Source organism: Cardiocondyla obscurior, linkage group LG04, assembly GCF_019399895.1.
Source record: "Cardiocondyla obscurior isolate alpha-2009 linkage group LG04, Cobs3.1, whole genome shotgun sequence".
Classification (NCBI taxonomy): Eukaryota; Metazoa; Arthropoda; class Insecta; order Hymenoptera; family Formicidae; genus Cardiocondyla; species Cardiocondyla obscurior.
The window spans coordinates 1,471,325-1,489,236 of NC_091867.1; the positions used below are offsets into that span (position 1 = coordinate 1,471,325).

The 17,912-nt window shown below is 37.4% G+C and overlaps 1 protein-coding gene across 2 annotated transcripts; it reads left to right on the plus strand.

Moving 5' to 3' along the window:
• Nucleotides 1–3,407: 3,407 nt before the first annotated feature.
• Nucleotides 3,408–17,398, plus strand: LOC139101875 (trehalose transporter 1-like protein). 2 transcript variants are annotated; one of them, XM_070655369.1, is made up of 7 exons: nt 3,408–3,520; nt 5,657–6,048; nt 12,409–12,598; nt 12,791–12,962; nt 13,106–13,378; nt 13,962–14,270; nt 15,086–17,398. In XM_070655369.1, the coding sequence occupies exons 2-7, from the start codon at nt 5,757–5,759 to the stop codon at nt 15,512–15,514; spliced, it is 1,665 nt and encodes a 554-aa protein (XP_070511470.1). In that variant the 5' UTR covers nt 3,408–3,520; nt 5,657–5,756; the 3' UTR covers nt 15,515–17,398. The 2 variants fall into 2 exon arrangements, with proteins under 2 accessions (XP_070511470.1, XP_070511471.1); XM_070655370.1 differs by lacking the exon at nt 3,408–3,520 and having other exon boundaries at nt 5,637–6,048.
• The last annotated feature ends 514 nt before the right edge of the window (nt 17,399–17,912 follow it).

Sequence of the window (17,912 nt, forward strand, 5' to 3'; positions counted from 1 at the left end):
GAATGAAAACAACGGCGCATCAATTGCGCACTTTAGAACCTTTTAAACCACGCATCTGCCAAGTGTAATTTTGTATAATTAATAGACAAAGAATATTAAGCGTTAATTAATATTGTAAAATACCTCATACATAAGATAAAAGAAGATAAATATCCGCTGCTGCAAATTTTTCCGCGCGAGATGACGCAGGTTTTTGCATTCTTTAAGTGAGACACAAATCATCTTTTATGATTAAAATGAGTTCCGTGCGTTGAATAAACGTTCTTACTATTATGTCAAAACGCATTGTAGTATCGCGATACTTGAAAACAATAATTAAAATTATTTTGTTTCATAAATACTACAGATATTGCGATACAATAAAAATTATATTAAATTGAGACAAACAAATAATTTTTCAACATTGGACAGTTACCGAGGAATCATTCTGCGATTGTGATTTAACGCTTGCAGATTAACATCGTGTTTTAATTACGCGTATACGCATTTACGAAGTGATTACGAATTAGAGCGACAAGACGTAAGTGCATTCGAGACGATTACGTTTTTGTCACGTTTCGCACGTGGCGATTCTTACATCCTACTACCTTTCACACGTCATTAATCCCCTCTATTAGTTGCTTTTCTTTTTCTTCGCATACACATTACATTTTCTCACGTATTAGATTACGTGACGTCATTCCGTGAAAATCGCGTAACGCGATGCATTGTTCGGCGATTATATCCCGAGCTCTCATTATTATCGCATTCGCGCGTGATTACGTTAATGATATCGACGGTTGATTTCATCAGGTTGAAGCACCGAATATCAGCGTCGTAATAAGACCGATTTCCCTCGTTGATTTCTGCACAACCGCATTTTATCGGTCGCGTTGCATAATACAATGAAACCATAGACATAATAAAGCGAAACAACCTTTTACCTCCGCAAATGAAATCAGAGTTTTTCTGCCAAGAAATATTTCAATATCTCATACCGAAACTAAATTGGTAATAAAGAGTAAGAAGTTCCCGTTTCAATTGCATTTCTTTCGTTCTTGCAATTTTATAAACAACAATATTTCAATATTTTCACGATTTTTATAACAAAGCTTATTAAATTATATCGGAGAGTCTTTTCATTTTTTTAATACTCTTTTTTTTTTTTTTTAATTGATCGCCATTGTCAAGTACTTGATGCTCGTGCAAGGTAAAACTGAAACCAGGCCAAGAAAGAGTAATGTTCTTTGCGCTAACTGAATCAGGCCGCGATTTTCTAGCGATTATTTGCAAAACCTAGATATGGCAGGCGAGAGTTTTGATTATTAATTTGTGTCACGTCAACCCTTTTTTTCTTTTTTTCTTTTTTTCTTTCTCCTTCCCCAAATATTTTGACGAAGTCCTTTTGGAATGTGAGAATTGTGGCTGCGAGTGTTTTCCGATCAAAATGTTAACACGGCGGAAAACGCTGAAACGTCACCGACGAAACGCGTTATTCGTATAATTCATACTATCAGAAACTCACACGTGTCTACCTTTTAACGACACGTCGTACCATTTAAATGAACGTTGCGTAATTGATAGTGACAACGCAAATGTTTTACAAAACTTTTGTCACAATTTTTCTGCTCCGGTAAGTTTTACTGCTTTCTTTTCTTTAAAGTAATTTAAATAATATAAAGAAAAGAGATAAGGATTTTTGCATTTTAAATTTACCGTCGATCAATCAACCAATTAATCTTCTTTCATAGCAACTTTTTTTTTTCATTTATCATAATTGGACAAGATTTCCAATTTCTATAAATTGTATAACAAGAAGTAATGTATGCAAACTATTGCTGATTAAAGAGACGCTGCGATAAGTTGTACGATGATTTGCAAACGCGACGTGAATTAGAGGCTCCGAACAATTCGCCGGTTGCAATTTCTATTAGAAACGATTGTAAATGGCTACGTTTTTGTTAACACCGTCGGCGTATGAGCAAACACAATTACGCGAGAATTATTGACGTATGAGACGATTTCTTCCATAATCCTCCTCATTATGATCGCTTCTCTGCAATGTTCACTTCATACATCAGTAATCATCTCGTTATTATGTTTGTCGAGTTGTCAGTTGTGTCAACGATAACTCGGCGCTTTTAATCCAATTTAACTGTGAATCATTACGACGTCGCGAGTATTTTTAATTCGCATGTATTTTAACTTACAGATTTGTAGCGATCGCTAGGTGTATAAATAAACGCAATTATAAGTGATAAATTACTTCGCTCGCTACATCGTCCGGTCATTTCACGTGACGGCGGACGGTTTGCAGTCGCGTATTAATAAACGTTAACGATACGATTGTTTCTATCTAAATGATATCCCGCGGCATGCGGAGAAAGAGCTGGAAAATTAAATTCATCAAGCTTAACGTTAATCGATATTATATTGGCGCAATATATCTCAGGTGCCATTAGCAATATCGACAATTCTTGATGATTAATTACCCTCGGGGATCTTCCGTCTGTCTCCAGATCGTACAATCCATTTACAGTAATACAAATAAGACGTAGGGCTTTATTAATCACCGTTGACATTAATCGACATTCGCAATTTTCTTCGGTGACGTGTGGTGCGATCGGCTCGGTTGTTCCATTTAATTCGACTTTACGCGGTACAAGGTAACGATCAATTAAAAGTCCAGTTACGTAGAAACACGACGCGGAGGGAAATTGTGAATCACGTTCGGCTCGGAGCAATTTGTCGTGCTCGCTTATTAAAATGTTGAAAATAATTCTGTCGCGAATGTGACGATTAAATTGCTTCCTTGTTTTGCCTTGTTCGGTGGCTGCGCTTCTGGTACGATAATCGTCCGGCTTAATCGCATTTTAAACGCCGCACAATTCGCTCGCGGAGGACAAGGCTTGCACGCATCCTGTTCGAATATCGTGCGACTTTATTGATTAATTGGGATCGATGCCAATTTTTCATTTAGTCCCACTGGATCCTCGATAGTCGATAAGATACTTATCTTCTTTTCGTCAACGTTCGCTTTTAATTGTACATATCGTGCTTAATACCGTGGCATTAAAATGCTTCCGTTAGGGAAAGACAATTTCAGAAGCTCGATAAAAACGAGCTGAAAAATGCGGCTGCGTTTCTTACACTTGAATTCCATTATGAAATTGAGGAAAGCAAGGAGAAATCACTTCGATAGAATTTTGCCACGTTGCTTGATCAAATATAAAAAAGTGCAATTGAATCGCGTGTTTGCTATTCGTAATGTTTACGATTCCATAAATCTTGTCAACGTCAGTAAATCGACAGTATATGACTAATTTACTTGAAATTACTATTGGCGCTTATAGATTACCTCGTTTATCGTTATCATCGCGGGCTACCGAGGTGACAATGATATCGAGCGATTAAAACAACATCGATATACTTTGTATACCCGATAAGCGTAACTCGTTACGTAAATAATAATCTTCGGGCTTATAACGCAGCTCTCGTTTAACAAAAAGATCATTTTAACGACAGTGCGTGTGTGACATCGGTAAGTTCTTCTTACTGCTTCTCTCCTACCTTTTTTTTTTTTTTTTTTTCCCCTCCACACGTATCTCTCCGCCGAGGGAATATATCGTGCTTATTATTCTCTCAAATTGCGCGCAAAGTTGTCGCGGTTATCGTCGATAAATTATAGATTGCAATTAGATTCCGCCGATACGCGAATTATGTTTTTTTTTTTTTTTTTTCTCCGTGCTCGAAACTGCAGCGGGGAAAGCGATTATCGATCCCTTAGGAATTCCGTAGCGGAAACAATCAAACGAGTGTGAACAGCGGAATTTTTCGCCATTGATAACTGTATCAATATTCGTTCAATCGTTCGGTGAACATTTTAACTCGCTATATCAATCGTGGAAAAAAAAAAAAAACGAAGATAGCAGGAATAAAGTGTGTCGAGTTCATTAATTTTTGTGAGTTTGTTTCGTCGATAATTTTTACTGAAAACCCTGCGTGATATAAACAAATATTTAAGTCACAGGAAAAAAAGAAAAAGTTAAAATCTTTTAATAGATTTGCTTTTCTAAACTAATAATTGTTTTAATGTCTTATAAAAAATTAATATTAATGAAAAAAAAAGTCGAATTCTACTGTAGCAATTTAGCAGCGTGGCAAAGTTCGCATAAAGCATTGAAATATACTTTCTTTAATTAATCCCGAATCGTGCGATGTGGACTTACTGAAGTGCAGCAATAAAGGTTGTTCTTATTTTATTTGAGCTCGGTAAAAGAACCATCTGTGTACCGTAAACTACTTATTTATCTTCGCTCCGAAGTTTCAACCGAAGCGGCAACTGCCGTTTTCCATCGAGATTTTGCACCAATAAGCGCGTAACGTGATTGCATTTAAAACTGAAAGGACGCTCTTTTACCGAGCGTAATTTACGAGCGTATTCTATCATGAAATTGAGTTTTTTTTTTTAATTAAATTAAATTTTATTATATTCGTATCTCCTAAGTTTTTATAAGCGTCGCATATGTTTTTAGCAATCCCGAGGCTCGTATCGTGAAATCGTCAATTCGCAATAAAGACACGTGTGCGTATCGTAACGTCAGCCGTAGGGTCAATGTCGCAGGACGCGAGTTTTGTCCTGGATTTCATTGATTTTTCCATTGACGTAAGCAGACCTTATTGGTCGTAGAACAACCCCTTCTGCGAATTACTTTAACCGGCAGGTGGTCTAATTTAAGGATAAAAATATTACGCCGCCTCTTCGCGTTCCGTTGAAACGGAATGAGAAAAAGGAAGCATGCAGTTTACTGGTCAACTGACGTGTTCGTGGAATTAATGTTCAAATTACATGGAGATTATGTATTAATCAGTACAACGAAGTGTCGCAAAACGGAAACACGATCCAAAATGCCTCGGCTTGGCGTCGTCGCGATTGATCTTGTTTCCTCGATCCAATCGATCACGCCACTCGCTTGCATTAGCGTCATTACTGGGCGTTTGGTACAGCACGTTATCGATTTTCCCTCGGCTTATATTAGGGAGAGCGACGATAGGGGAATTACATCTTTGAATTGGGGTGGTGCTTTCCACGAGGGGTAGGGTACCGCCGGCACGGTTCGCTCGCTAAAAACGGAAATAAAATTTTTTGAAGCGAGCTTCACGTAACTACGCTTTAATGTCCGAACATTTAATATTAAAAGTGCTTTAAGTATAAAAAAAAGATGAAAGATCTCGGGGCAAATTATTTCATCAAATAAATGTCTTCATTCATTTTGATGCCGACTGTAAACCGAAAGGTGTAAGTGGGCGTAGTATTTGTAGCACTTTCTGCAGAAATTCTTTGAAAATGCATTCAAATTAATTTAATTGCCCGCGGCGAGTTTAACATCGAGAACAGTGCAAATTTTTTTACTCTTATTTTTTCTTTTATAAAAACGGAAATGTAGCTGTTAATTTAATTTTATCTCCATCGCCGTTATTTTTGCATTATTATTACCGTCGTCGTTTATTGCAAAATAAAATCCGCTCAGAAATGAAGTCCCGTCTCTATTTTCATATTTTGTGCAATTTTACTCGGCCTTCTAGGTCAAGGGCAGCCCTTCGGACGAGGGTGAACCCTAGGCCGTTCTCTCAGCGGCGTCGTAGCTATAACCTTGACCACGATGCCTCGTTTCAGGGTTTAGGTCTCGAGACGTCGCGGTTGCATCCCATATCGTCGCTGCGACAGCGATCGACCCGCGATCGAGATCGCGCTTCCTAGGGAGCTGGTAAATGAAATGAGTGGGAGAGAGACGTGGAAACGATTAGAGGAAGACGAGCGAGAAAGAGAGATCGAGAAAATGACCCCCACTCGTGGCAACGAGGAGATAGAGGGGCGCTCTTATAAAGACTATGCTTATAGCCCTGTACCAGTGAGTTCCCTTTCGGCCGCGAATGATACACCCCCAGTCATCAGAGAATCAGTGGAGTTGACCAGCAGGACATCGTCAAGAACCAACGGCCAACACTACTCCGAAGAGATGACGGAGAAGGGTTCGAAGCTTCCTCAGTTTCTGGCTGCTGGGGCGGGTAAGTCCGCATAATATATTAATAAAAGACCGAACGTAAAAGCGATCTTTTTATTAAAACATTGTTGTCCCGGATACTTTGAAGTCCGTTGTATGATTATTTTCAAAGCAATATAACTTTAAATCATACGAAGACTTCTTGCAATTTTTAAAAATTATTTTTTAAATATTATACTTAATGGATTAATTTTTAAACTGCCTACTAATTTTAAATAGAATTTTATGAAACAAAATTGCAGAGTATACTAATAACTCATTGTTTGTTTAATTTCTTTTTTTTTATATTTTTTTTATTAATCAGCTGTCATGGTTTTTAAGTTTAAAATACGAAAAAGTTTTGATTTATTTTCATCAGAGATATAATACTAATACGGTGAATGTATCACTTTAGGACGAATAACAACCCTTCCGTTGAACGCAGTACGATCGATTGTCTCGCTTAGGGAATACCCCTCGCGTCGGTTTCGCAGTTATACGCCGATTATTCTGTATTTTTAAATAAAGCTATCAAGGTGCACTTTCACAGTGTAGACGTGAAATTCAATTTAATTCTTATTCAAGAAATTGTTTTTTTTTCCCCAAGTCCGTCGTCAATAGAAGAATTAGATTGTGTTATGCATTCGTCGGCGTACCCACAGCAGATTTAAATCGATTAGATTGAATAATGGTGGCGATAAATCATACGATTTGCTTTTTAATGGTGCACTTACTCTTTTGATACGAGTGACATTAATTGAAGAAAATGTAGCGGCGTGATACGTGGCCCGCCGACTCTCACCACGTGTGATCCACGCTGCAACTGCACCTTGCACATGCGTGACGCGGTCGTTGATGTCTACGGTTATCGCAATTATTTCTGCTTTTACTTTTGATCGTTTTAGCCCGCTTCGCTTCGGCCGCGCTGATAAAAATAATACTTGACAATTTTGTAGATTTTGCCTGCCAGTTATTTGACCGCCGTAAAATAGTTCGTCGGCACAAGCGGAAAATCCAACAAACAACGCGAAATAGTATTCAATTTTAATTAATGTTTATTCTACATATAGGTTGCATCGACATATAGAAGCTAATAATATTATTTTAGAGTATGTAGACAATAATTTGGGTTAACATAATGTTCCCGGTAAATGTGTAATTAAACGCAAATATTGTCGGCATAATGCAATAATTTTCTGGCACTTTCATCGATGGTTAACGCGAATAATAATTATTATAAACAATGGGGGAAAAAAGCAATACATAGTAGGCAGTTTTAGTTCGGCATAATATGATAATAAATAAAAATGTACTTGTTAAAAATAATTAGTAACAAAAATTTATTATAAAATTTGTTATAAACTTTTCATGAATGGTTTTGTTTTAAAATAATTTTCTTAAATTATTTTGTAGTTGGATACTTTACGACGATTTTTCTTCGACACGTGAATAGTGAGAATCGAAAATTCGTGGAAAATAGCAGAAAAAGAAAAACCCGCGATTCAATTCTTTATTAAATTCGCACGATGCGATCGATTGCGCGGCTACAAAGAAACCGAGATAATTATTCGGCTTGATTCTGGTCAAGATTAGCTCGAACTTGAGGCATATCGGCATCGAAAGCCCACTCGGGAAAAAACGAGGATGCCGGGTTACGTGCCACGATTCATGTTCGCCGGCGAGTCCTTCGCGTACTCGGACGACGGGAATATTAAACGATTCACATCCGGCGCTCGACCAAATTCAATCTTAACCAACAAAGATCGCAATCGGTTTAAACTACTTCCTCATTACCGGTACAGCCGGCTAGTCAGTCGAACGAGACCCCGAAGTGTGAATTCCGAATTGTGCGAGGGGATCTCCCTTGCGACGCGAGTCCAATCGAATTCGTAATGAGACCAAGCCCTTCGATTGTTCAGAAATGATTGCCGGCCGAATTGAGAGCGGCCCGATTCTCAATGAAAATCAGCGTGCGATCTTTTAAACGATGTTGTTTCTTATCGATTGCGTATTTTCGTTGCGTTATTAAGAGATTTCATGTTCGGATTCCTCATTTCGCGATCGAACTGCGGCGAGTCGGGTTATTTAAATTCCATCACTCGGCTTACCGACGATATATCGGTTGAATATAAAAATTCAGATCAGCTCTGATTAGTCCAGCAATGCCGATTCACGCGAAATCGGAAATCATGCGAGCGGAGAGAGTCCTTGGGTCGGAGAAACGGAGATCCCCGCGTTTTAACCATTAATTATGCATTTATACGGAAATCGATGGATTTGGATTTCTCCATTAGTTACAAAATCGGTTGCTAACGAACCGTGCGGTCCGTTTCGTATCATCAGTTTCTCCTCGTAATGCAATTTCCGCGACAAAAGGTCTGGGTACTCATGGCCAAGTGCATATATATGTATATATTTTACTAGAATACGTACGACAGACGACGTATTGCATTACAATTTGTTCAGAGAACGAGCATCTGATGCAATACATTTATTAACTTGCTGAACAAAAGCCGATTACAGATCTCGTGCAAAAATAGTTTTACTCTTTCATATTATCGATAACGACGCAACGAACCTATCCATTGTTTGTTGCGACATTTTTTACATTCTCAATCGCGATTTTTCTGAACACCGCGTTATCTGCGGTAACGCCTCTCGCACTTGTCGTTAACTATCGATCATGTTATTCTATCACGCAGTTCTCATTTTTAATTCGTTGCAATTTTACCCGCGTGTCGCACACAGTTCGTTACTTCGTCGCGTGGGACGTAAATGTTTGTCAGCTGACCATAAAGTAACGTCAGTGCCCACGATTTTGCAACGTTAATGACGACAATGTTTATAATCGCGCGAGCAAATAAATATGACGTCGAAACTATTCTGGTTGTCGGACGTAAATCGCTGTAGTTCTTTTTTTCTTTCCTTTTTGTTTTATTTTTTTTAAAGTAACACGCTGCGCCATCGTAATTGCGACTGCATTACTGCACTTGTCTGCGGCATAATCGATATTTTCCAATATTATTCTATGGAAATTTTTTTTTTAATATTATTACGTCTTTTAAATATATTACATACATCATATTTATATGCATGTGTTATAAAAAATTTTGAAGCTTACTCTTATAGTACAGATTTTTTTTAAGTGTCAATTATCCAACAATTTGCCACACGAGGTGCAGCGCTTTGTAAGCGAATTCAAGAGCGCTTTGTTACTTATTAAGTTTTATCGTTCGGGCCATTTTGTCGCCCATCTCGCGTATTTCTGTTCCGCGATAATCTAACATATATGCGTCGTGTCGCGGGTGCGAAAATGGTATAAACAAAAGGAACAGATTATTCCGTGGAATTTGTAATAAAAAAACATAGTAGGGATACAAATGCAGCTCTTCAACGAGCCAGAAAATAAAATTAAGAAGATTAGGGGGGGGATTATAACCAATCAACGGCGGGTCATCGGCAAGCTCTGACTTGGACTACTTAATACAGCTTCGGCATCAACTGTGATATCTCATTCGGGAGCAAAGGGTCATCGATCCTTGCATTTTCAGCGGTGCACGCTTTCGATATTAACATTTTTGTTGTGAATGTCTCGCCAGATTACGCCGAACATATCTTAAAATATTCCACTTTTCTTTGGTTACAGAAAAAAAAAAAAAAGGGAATTTAAAGCTCTTAAGACGCGAAATTATCTCGTAACGTAACGAGATTGCTCGCTGCTTCGATAAAAAATATGTCAACATAAAGTATTCATTAATTATTGATAATGTTATTTCAAATGTAATAGCATGATTACATTAATTTCATAGTACTTTTAACACCCGAGATTTCTTTGCTGCTTTTTAATTTTTAATTATCTAAAATAGCATTTTAAAGTTAAATTAAACCTTATTATTGAAAAATTATATCAAAAGCCATTGTTTGCATTGCAAATATCAAAAATAAATTTTATCCATTTAATATTTAATTTTCCTCCAAAAAAACAGGGTTATTAGATTTATAAGTTCCATTAAATATAAATTTACGACGTTAATCTGAAATTAAAAAGACACATTTTATCGCGGACGATTAAACGATAATAGAAATGTTAAATCATTCGGCGAGAATCGATAGATAACGCAGCTGCAGAAAAATCATTATCAACACTGAAAGTTTTCAAGATCAAAAATGAGGTGTCACGGAGATTGAACGACCTCCGCTTTCTTTTCCTTGCAACGAGGCAGCGGTTCCGTATCTATCTGGATCTGGTGTATCCGTGATAATACTTGACACGAATTTATCGCGTGGCAATAGATAATCGCTTGTCGCCTTTTTACGAGGGGGGCGATCAATGAGAACATAATTTGCTAATTTCAATGGAAATTAAGTAACTTCGACAGTCAAGCGTTATCATGCGCGTAAAGAAATCAAGAGGAAATAGTCCCGCTGCGGAGGTGATAGGCCCACGCACTGACAAGTTCCATACAATGGCTTTCGATATAATCCACAAGTGCAAAGGTTTTACTTGCCTCGTATTTTATTTATGAAAAAGAGCCATCGACATTGAGTACGCAAGCAAATTAATTACGCGCTCCTTAAAGAGAGCATTGCCTCGCGCGCCTTATAGGACATTTAAAGGATATATTTTGAAATCTCCCAAATTATCTTTATAAACTAGTCAGAGAAAGGAGACGTCTTTATTGCATTTTTCAGACATATCTTTGTTTATAACGACATCGTTTTAAAACGTCTACACCACGCAGCGTCGTTTGAGTTGTTTTAAATTGTAAATTTTCGAAGTCCCATGCCGGCTCGCTTGAGGAAAATTACACTTGTAATCACTGCAGATAATTTACGTCATTAAAGACCATATTTTTTCACGAGTGAATTAACAATTTGGCATTGATATGACTCGATCGAGTTACTTTTACAAACACAGATACTGCTTACGGTAATGCGTTATCATTGTTTCTGCTTTTTTTATTTTTTTTTTTCTTCCGTGGGTCCCGCACATTGTCAGAGATCGTCCGAACGCCGCGAAGAAAAGGTTTAACGTTCTATCAATCGCACGCGCGCGCAGTTTATAATTAGAAAGCTTCGGAACAATTTCTGGTAGTGGATAATACAGCGGCGTTAATAAAAGTCGATAAAGCTGAGTTGCGGCCTCGGCGCAACTGGTCCATTGTTATCTCTTTTTCCTGCGAGAATGCAAAGTGCACTTCTATAATCGCGTCATAATGACAACTTTAATATTACATTGTGATAATGTTAGCGAGGTGGTATCTTTCAGATGTCACGCGCCACTTTTATGACACGTCGCCACCAGTTCAATACCGCGACACGCGCGATTGGCGATATAAGCCGGGCACCGGCTCACTGAGAAATTACGTAAATGCGATAATTGCGACGAGCATCATTATAATAATCGGCTTCGCTGGTTTTTCTACAATCGCGCGTAGGCTATTTGTAATGCAACGACAAATCGACGTGTAATTCAATTTACGTTTGATATATTAAAACGTGACATTATCTCTCCTCGCGTTTGTGAAATTAAGTATTTATTAGCATAAAAAAATAATAATAATAAGGAGCAATAGCTGCACTGAACATAAGCAGAACGTTATCTTGCTGAATTAAATTTGCAAATGTGCGATATCGATTGATATAAATTTTCGCCCGTACCTAAATCGCGCGAATCTATATATATGTAGATATTTAAACTCACCGACAACTTGCTGAATGTTTCCCGTTGCCTTGCAACCAGCTTAAATCTCCGGTTTTGTAAGTGCGCCGATCGTTGCTCCATAAAACCGGAAGCGCCTTGAATCTCGTCACGTTACCTGAAATACGCAATTATGTAAAACCACTTTATCACCGGAAAAACCTTCAAAGTGCGCTTTGACTCTCGTTTCGTCAGCGGTGCATTGCCGACAAGTTATCTCGATCGCTAGCGAGATTAAATTGCTAATCTCGGAACGAAAGGACCTTTAAAAAGTCAATTTTTCTCGGAAGGGAAGTGGGAAGTGATAAAAAATAAAATAAAAAATTTGATTTAAAACGTATCTTATTTTCTCTCTCTCTCAAAAATTGCTGTTTTAAATATGCGGTACCTAGATACGACAGTAACGAACAAAATGACACGTGCAATCACGATTCACATTTGTAAATTGAATATTTTATCGAGCTCCATTAGGCGATAAAATAGCGATCATAAGATAGCTTTCGATATTAAAGTTCTAGATAACAATGTGTTCAATTATATCGGTTATTCAATACAAACACTTAAGGAATTAAAGCACATTAATAAAGTCGCGCGATGGAATATCGCAAATATTTTTTGTGATTATTTATCACCGCGGCAAATTTTCCACCTGCACATCTACTAATTTTGTATGTACAATTACAGGGAGTTTATCTGTCCTCGCAACTGGTGTTGCTATGGGATGGACAAGTCCGATTCTACCACTATTGGAGAATGATCCTGACAAAGGACCATTGGATTCGAAAATCAGTCCGGACGAGTCATCTTGGGTGGGATCCTTGATAGCTCTCGGTGCTATTTTTGGCAGCTACGCGTCGGGATACCTTGGAGAAAGGTAGGATTACATAAATTCAATCAAGCACGCTCAAATAATTTCGCGACACAGCGAATTTAATCGCGCGATAAAAAACCAGGAGTTGAAAAGGTGCCGATTTTCACGAGGCACGCGTTGGATACGAATCTTCGACGGTGAAGAGCGAACTGAAAATGATGCAGGAAATTACTGAACTTATCTCTGTTTCTGTAGATGGGGCCGTAAACGGACGTTGCTATTTTCTATAGTGCCGTTTGCAATCGGATGGATACTTATCGCCACCGCGAACAATATCGCTCAGCTTTATGTTGCTCGAATTGTATTTGGACTGGCCGTGTCTCTCACGTTCACAATCCTTCCCATGTATTGCGGTGAAATCGCCGAGGTAAATTTACCATTTATACACGCTCAATTATACGAGAACGCATCGATTGATTTATACATTGATTTTTTTCCGGGAGATAATATTAAAATAATGAACTCGTTACATGGTGATAAACTTTTGTAAGTACTATTACGTCTTTCCAGACTTCCATCAGGGGATCGTTAGGCTCATTTCTTCAGCTTTTTATCACAATTGGTTTACTATATGCCTATGCTATTGGACCGTTCGTTAGCTACACGGTCTTTTGGATTTTATGCGCGATCGTACCGGTGGTCTTCTTCGGTTGCTTCATGATAATGCCGGAGTCTCCGTATTTTCTCCTCAGCAAAGGCCGCAGAGATGAAGCAGTCGCATCTCTAGCGAGATTGCGAAGTAAATCCGAAGCGGCTGTTCAGAAAGAAGCCGATGAAATACAGGTAAGTCGACAATTTTCCTCGATATAATCTTCCGTTCTAAAAAAAAACTTTAAATCTTTTTAAGAGTTAAACATTTGTTCCTATTTTAAATTTTATTAATTTTTCGTATAAAAACTTTAATCACTGCTGTTTAAAATTTTTTTTTTTTAAATTCCATCGATTTAAATTCTTCTAATGAAAATTGCAAATTGTATTCGCTACCGTTTAGGACTTCGGTGATTTCTCGGGTGGCACGGTAATCGCTGATGCTACCTGCGTTACAAGCATGCATTTGATCGTCACTAAGTGGACATTGCATGTCCGAGTATTGTCAGTCAGGTTGCATTAGATAAACGAGGTCGTGGCTAAGGCCGTTCCTTGATCTTAAACGACAATGCCGCACACTTGTGGGTTATAACTGGCTTTGAAGTAACGTTCTTCTCTATGCAGTTTTAGCGAACTGGCGGGCGTTCTTTAAATTACATACGACAATTTTTTTATTTCTTTCATTTCCTTCGTGTTCTTCAAAAGAAGAAAAAAGCAAAAATTAATTATGCTTTAATTTTTATTTATCTCTTGATAAATTCTTGCTTTCGATTTTTAGGAAATTCTTGACGAGGCTTTCAAGAATCAAGTCAGCATCTCGGATTTATTTAAAGTGAAGGTGAACTTCAAGGCGCTGCTCTACACATGTGCCATGGTTTCCTTCCAGCAGTTCACCGGTATCAATGTTGTGCTGTTCTACATGGAGAAAATCTTCATTGCTGCCGGAGGCGGCATGTCAACGGCGGTATCAACCATTATTATCGGAGTCGTACAGGTGCTAGCGTCAATGGTAACACCCATAGTTGTTGATAGGTCTGGCAGGAGATTGCTGCTCGTTTTGTCCGGCATCGGAGAAACAATAAGTTTGGTGAGTAATCGCCTTTGTTTTTTAAATCTCCAAACTGAGCAAAAACGGAAAAAAATTAACATTAAATAAAGTTTCATAATTTATTAATTTACTGCTGACAGTAATATATCCTATAAGTATTTTTTTTCTTACCGATAATTTGTAAGTGACAGGCGCGAATTATCACGCGCCGATTTATTTTCCATAAATCACGAATCACATTCGTACAATTAAACACAATTCCGCGTTAGCGATCAGGTACGTCGTAATTACACTTGCTAGTTGCCGCGAGTTTGAATTTAATGACTCTTTTTTTTATCACTCATCTCGCCTTCGAACGAATTGTTCTCATAGCAAACGATTTAATTACCCGACGTAGAGAGATCGAGTCGCGACTTGAGATTCGTTATTTGGAGTTCGCACCATCTATTGATCGCATAAAGATAAACCCGCGGACGCGATAAAGTCCGGCGCAAAGAATATGATGAGTGAATCACGGGGATGCAGTAAGAATGCGAGACAAGGAAGGTCGACTGTCATTATACATAAGGATCGTCATTACGCATTCCGACGGAATGCCCACGATCCATCGGATGCAATTCCGTGCACGAGGACTTCCACGTGATTGTACGTGCACGATTACATAATTTACGGCATAAACCGGACTCGCGTGCAATAAAATCAGCAGCAGAAACATAAATTATAATTCTTTTGTCATAGGATTTTTTTTTTCAAATTACAACTTTTTTTTTTACTATTAAATATGTTCGATGTATTGAAGTATTTACTACAAAATCTTGTAACTTGGTTGTAATGTGTAACCGTTTACTTTGTAGATTGCTCTCGGCTTGTTTTTCTACCTGAAGGAGGTGCAACACGCGGACGATGTGGTGAACGAGATATCTTGGTTGCCGGTGGTCGCGCTTGTCATTTTTATTATCACGTACAGCGTAGGCTGGGGCCCACTTCCATGGGCGGTGATGGGCGAAATGTTCGCTTCGAACGTCAAAGCTAAGGCCTCCAGTATAACAGTATTCGTTTGCTGGTTCTTGGCCTTCATCATTACCAAGTTCACCAGCAATCTCGAAGACGCGTTCCAGGGTAAGTACGCGGTCTTCTGGATATTCGGAGGTTTCTGTATCCTCAGTGTCATTTTCACGGTATTAATACTGCCCGAGACAAAGGGCAAGACTCTTCAACAAATCCAGGACGAGATCAATGGTGTTCCGTCGACTAAAAACGTCGAAAATGGAACGAAGATGTAAAAGAGAGAAAAACACTCACGCTCAATTATCCTGACGAATGACGGCACGGTGTACGTTATTTCTAAGGAAATCGCGAGAAAGATTCGAAGAGATTACATATTTATAGAACGGACGTGAGATCGCGCTTTATATTTCTAAGAGGTATGTAGAAATTTTATATCATTTACAGTGATAAGAATGACGTAGGGTACTAGAAATATTAATAATACACGTGCCTATATTCTACTGCCAAAATTATATAGATACAATACGGGTGAAAGGAAAATAATACATTTTTAACCTGGGATCAATCTTTTGTGAACCGTCGTCATTTAAACCGCAAAGATAAATGGTGAACGGATTCATAAAACGTGCGACAGTTTGACAATCAATAAAACAAATTAGTATTCAGATAATTGTTCGAAGGGAAAGAAATGACGGAGGACAGATATTACTTTTGCTCATATTTATACGCAGAGACAATTTTATTGCTCCCTGCGGCGGAACCAAAAACACAACATCGTCTTCCAAGCACTTTCGCGTAACCATCTATAACGCAGCACATAATGATTGTATGTGTATGTGCACTGAAAGGCAGATATGGCTCTCAGTGCACATACATGCAATGTAAGTCATATCATGCATATTTTTAAGTACGCTCGTGTTAATATCTCGTGTTAATACCTCAAATACGTATCATTGCTCGTAAGCTTCGTTTACCGAGGGAATTTGTGACGTGCCAGTAAACTTTCCTACATTTTCAAGCAAGTTCCTGTCTTGTCCGTAATTAGGAAATGCGGTCGAGCAAACAACGAGATTCTTCCGCTTGATATTTTATTCGGAAGTATCTTCTAGTATTACACGTGCTGAACGGCAGTATAAAGTATAAAAGAACCAAAAAGATTAATTTCGCGGCGTATTTCTCGTTACCGGATGAGAGACTAGTCATTTTGTGACACGTTCGAATAGAAGTACACTAATGTAATTATTAACAACGACGCCGAAGACATAGATATTTAAAGAGAAACTTTATTATTAATTACTGTTGGATTTTAATAACGTTAAAATTGCCAATAAATTCATAATTCTTAGCAAAGAAGAAAAGGTATGAGACAGCTTTGCTTTTAATGAAATCTTGATAACGATAAAGCTGTTGTCCACATCGTCAATTATTTACGAAACACAATTTTTACACAATTTAACACAAAATACATAATAGTATATAAATCATTTTGATTACGCATACGAAATAATTTTAAGAAACGATATCCGAATATTGTATTATTAGTTGAATAATGTTAATTTTATAAGTTATTGTAAGCGCAAGGAATGCATATGTATAAATCGTAATATCTTTACTATTATTTTATTAAGTGGTATTATTTAAATGCGCAATGTATTTATATTCTTAATACTTAAAAAAAAAAAAAAAAAAAAAAAAATTGAACAGTTATTAATTTAACATTGTTTTAACATATTGTAGAACGTTTTATTATTTTACACAAAATTTATTATTTTATTTTTTTAAACACTTTAAAACTTAAGTTATGACAGACAAAATTGTAATAGGTATTGTATTTATTTAAAAAAAGTGATTTTATTATCATTTAAGCTTTGGATGTAGATTGTATAGATTAATCAATGAACAAGACTTTTATAAACCATTTTTAATGTACATAAATATATTGGCGTATTGAAATAATATTTTATATGATATATACAAAAAATAAAAAAAAAAAGGAATGCTCTAGTGCATTAATAACTGATAAATGGAAGTGTCTTTGTAAAGTTTCTTTTGTCTTTCTAAAATTCAGATTTATGTGAATAATTTAAATATACATTTAAACATCATTTATAAAATTTCCTTCTTGTTATCAAAAAGTACATTAAAAATCGAATAATTAATATTTAATTTTTAATTAGGACTAGAGAAAATCATGCGCGCGCTAGGCGTGCACAGTTTTTCAAAAGATTCCAATAATTACAATTGAGTGATATATGGCCGACAGCGTATTGCCAGTTTACTTACATTTATAGCTTTCAACTACATTGAGGTAGGTTATTTTACGTCCGTCCTTCCTTCCTTCCTTCTTCCCGTGGCAGTATTCTGGATTATCCTGACTTGTAGCACTCCAAATTATTCGACACTATATTACACTGCTCTGCTTTTTTTATAACCACTATTACTAATCACTGACTATCACTCGAGACGAACGACCGAAAGAATGACGGATTATCGCGGCAATTTTTTCACGAGTAAAATTAAGAATCGCGACGAACGATCATTCTTTGTAGAAATTTGCACTCTCGATATTCATGGCGTTGCTTACTTCCACTGAGTCTTCACTCGAGTCGTCCTCGATCCTCGAGGCAAGAAACCGGCTACGATATGAAACGCGAAGTCCAAGAGATCTTTTGA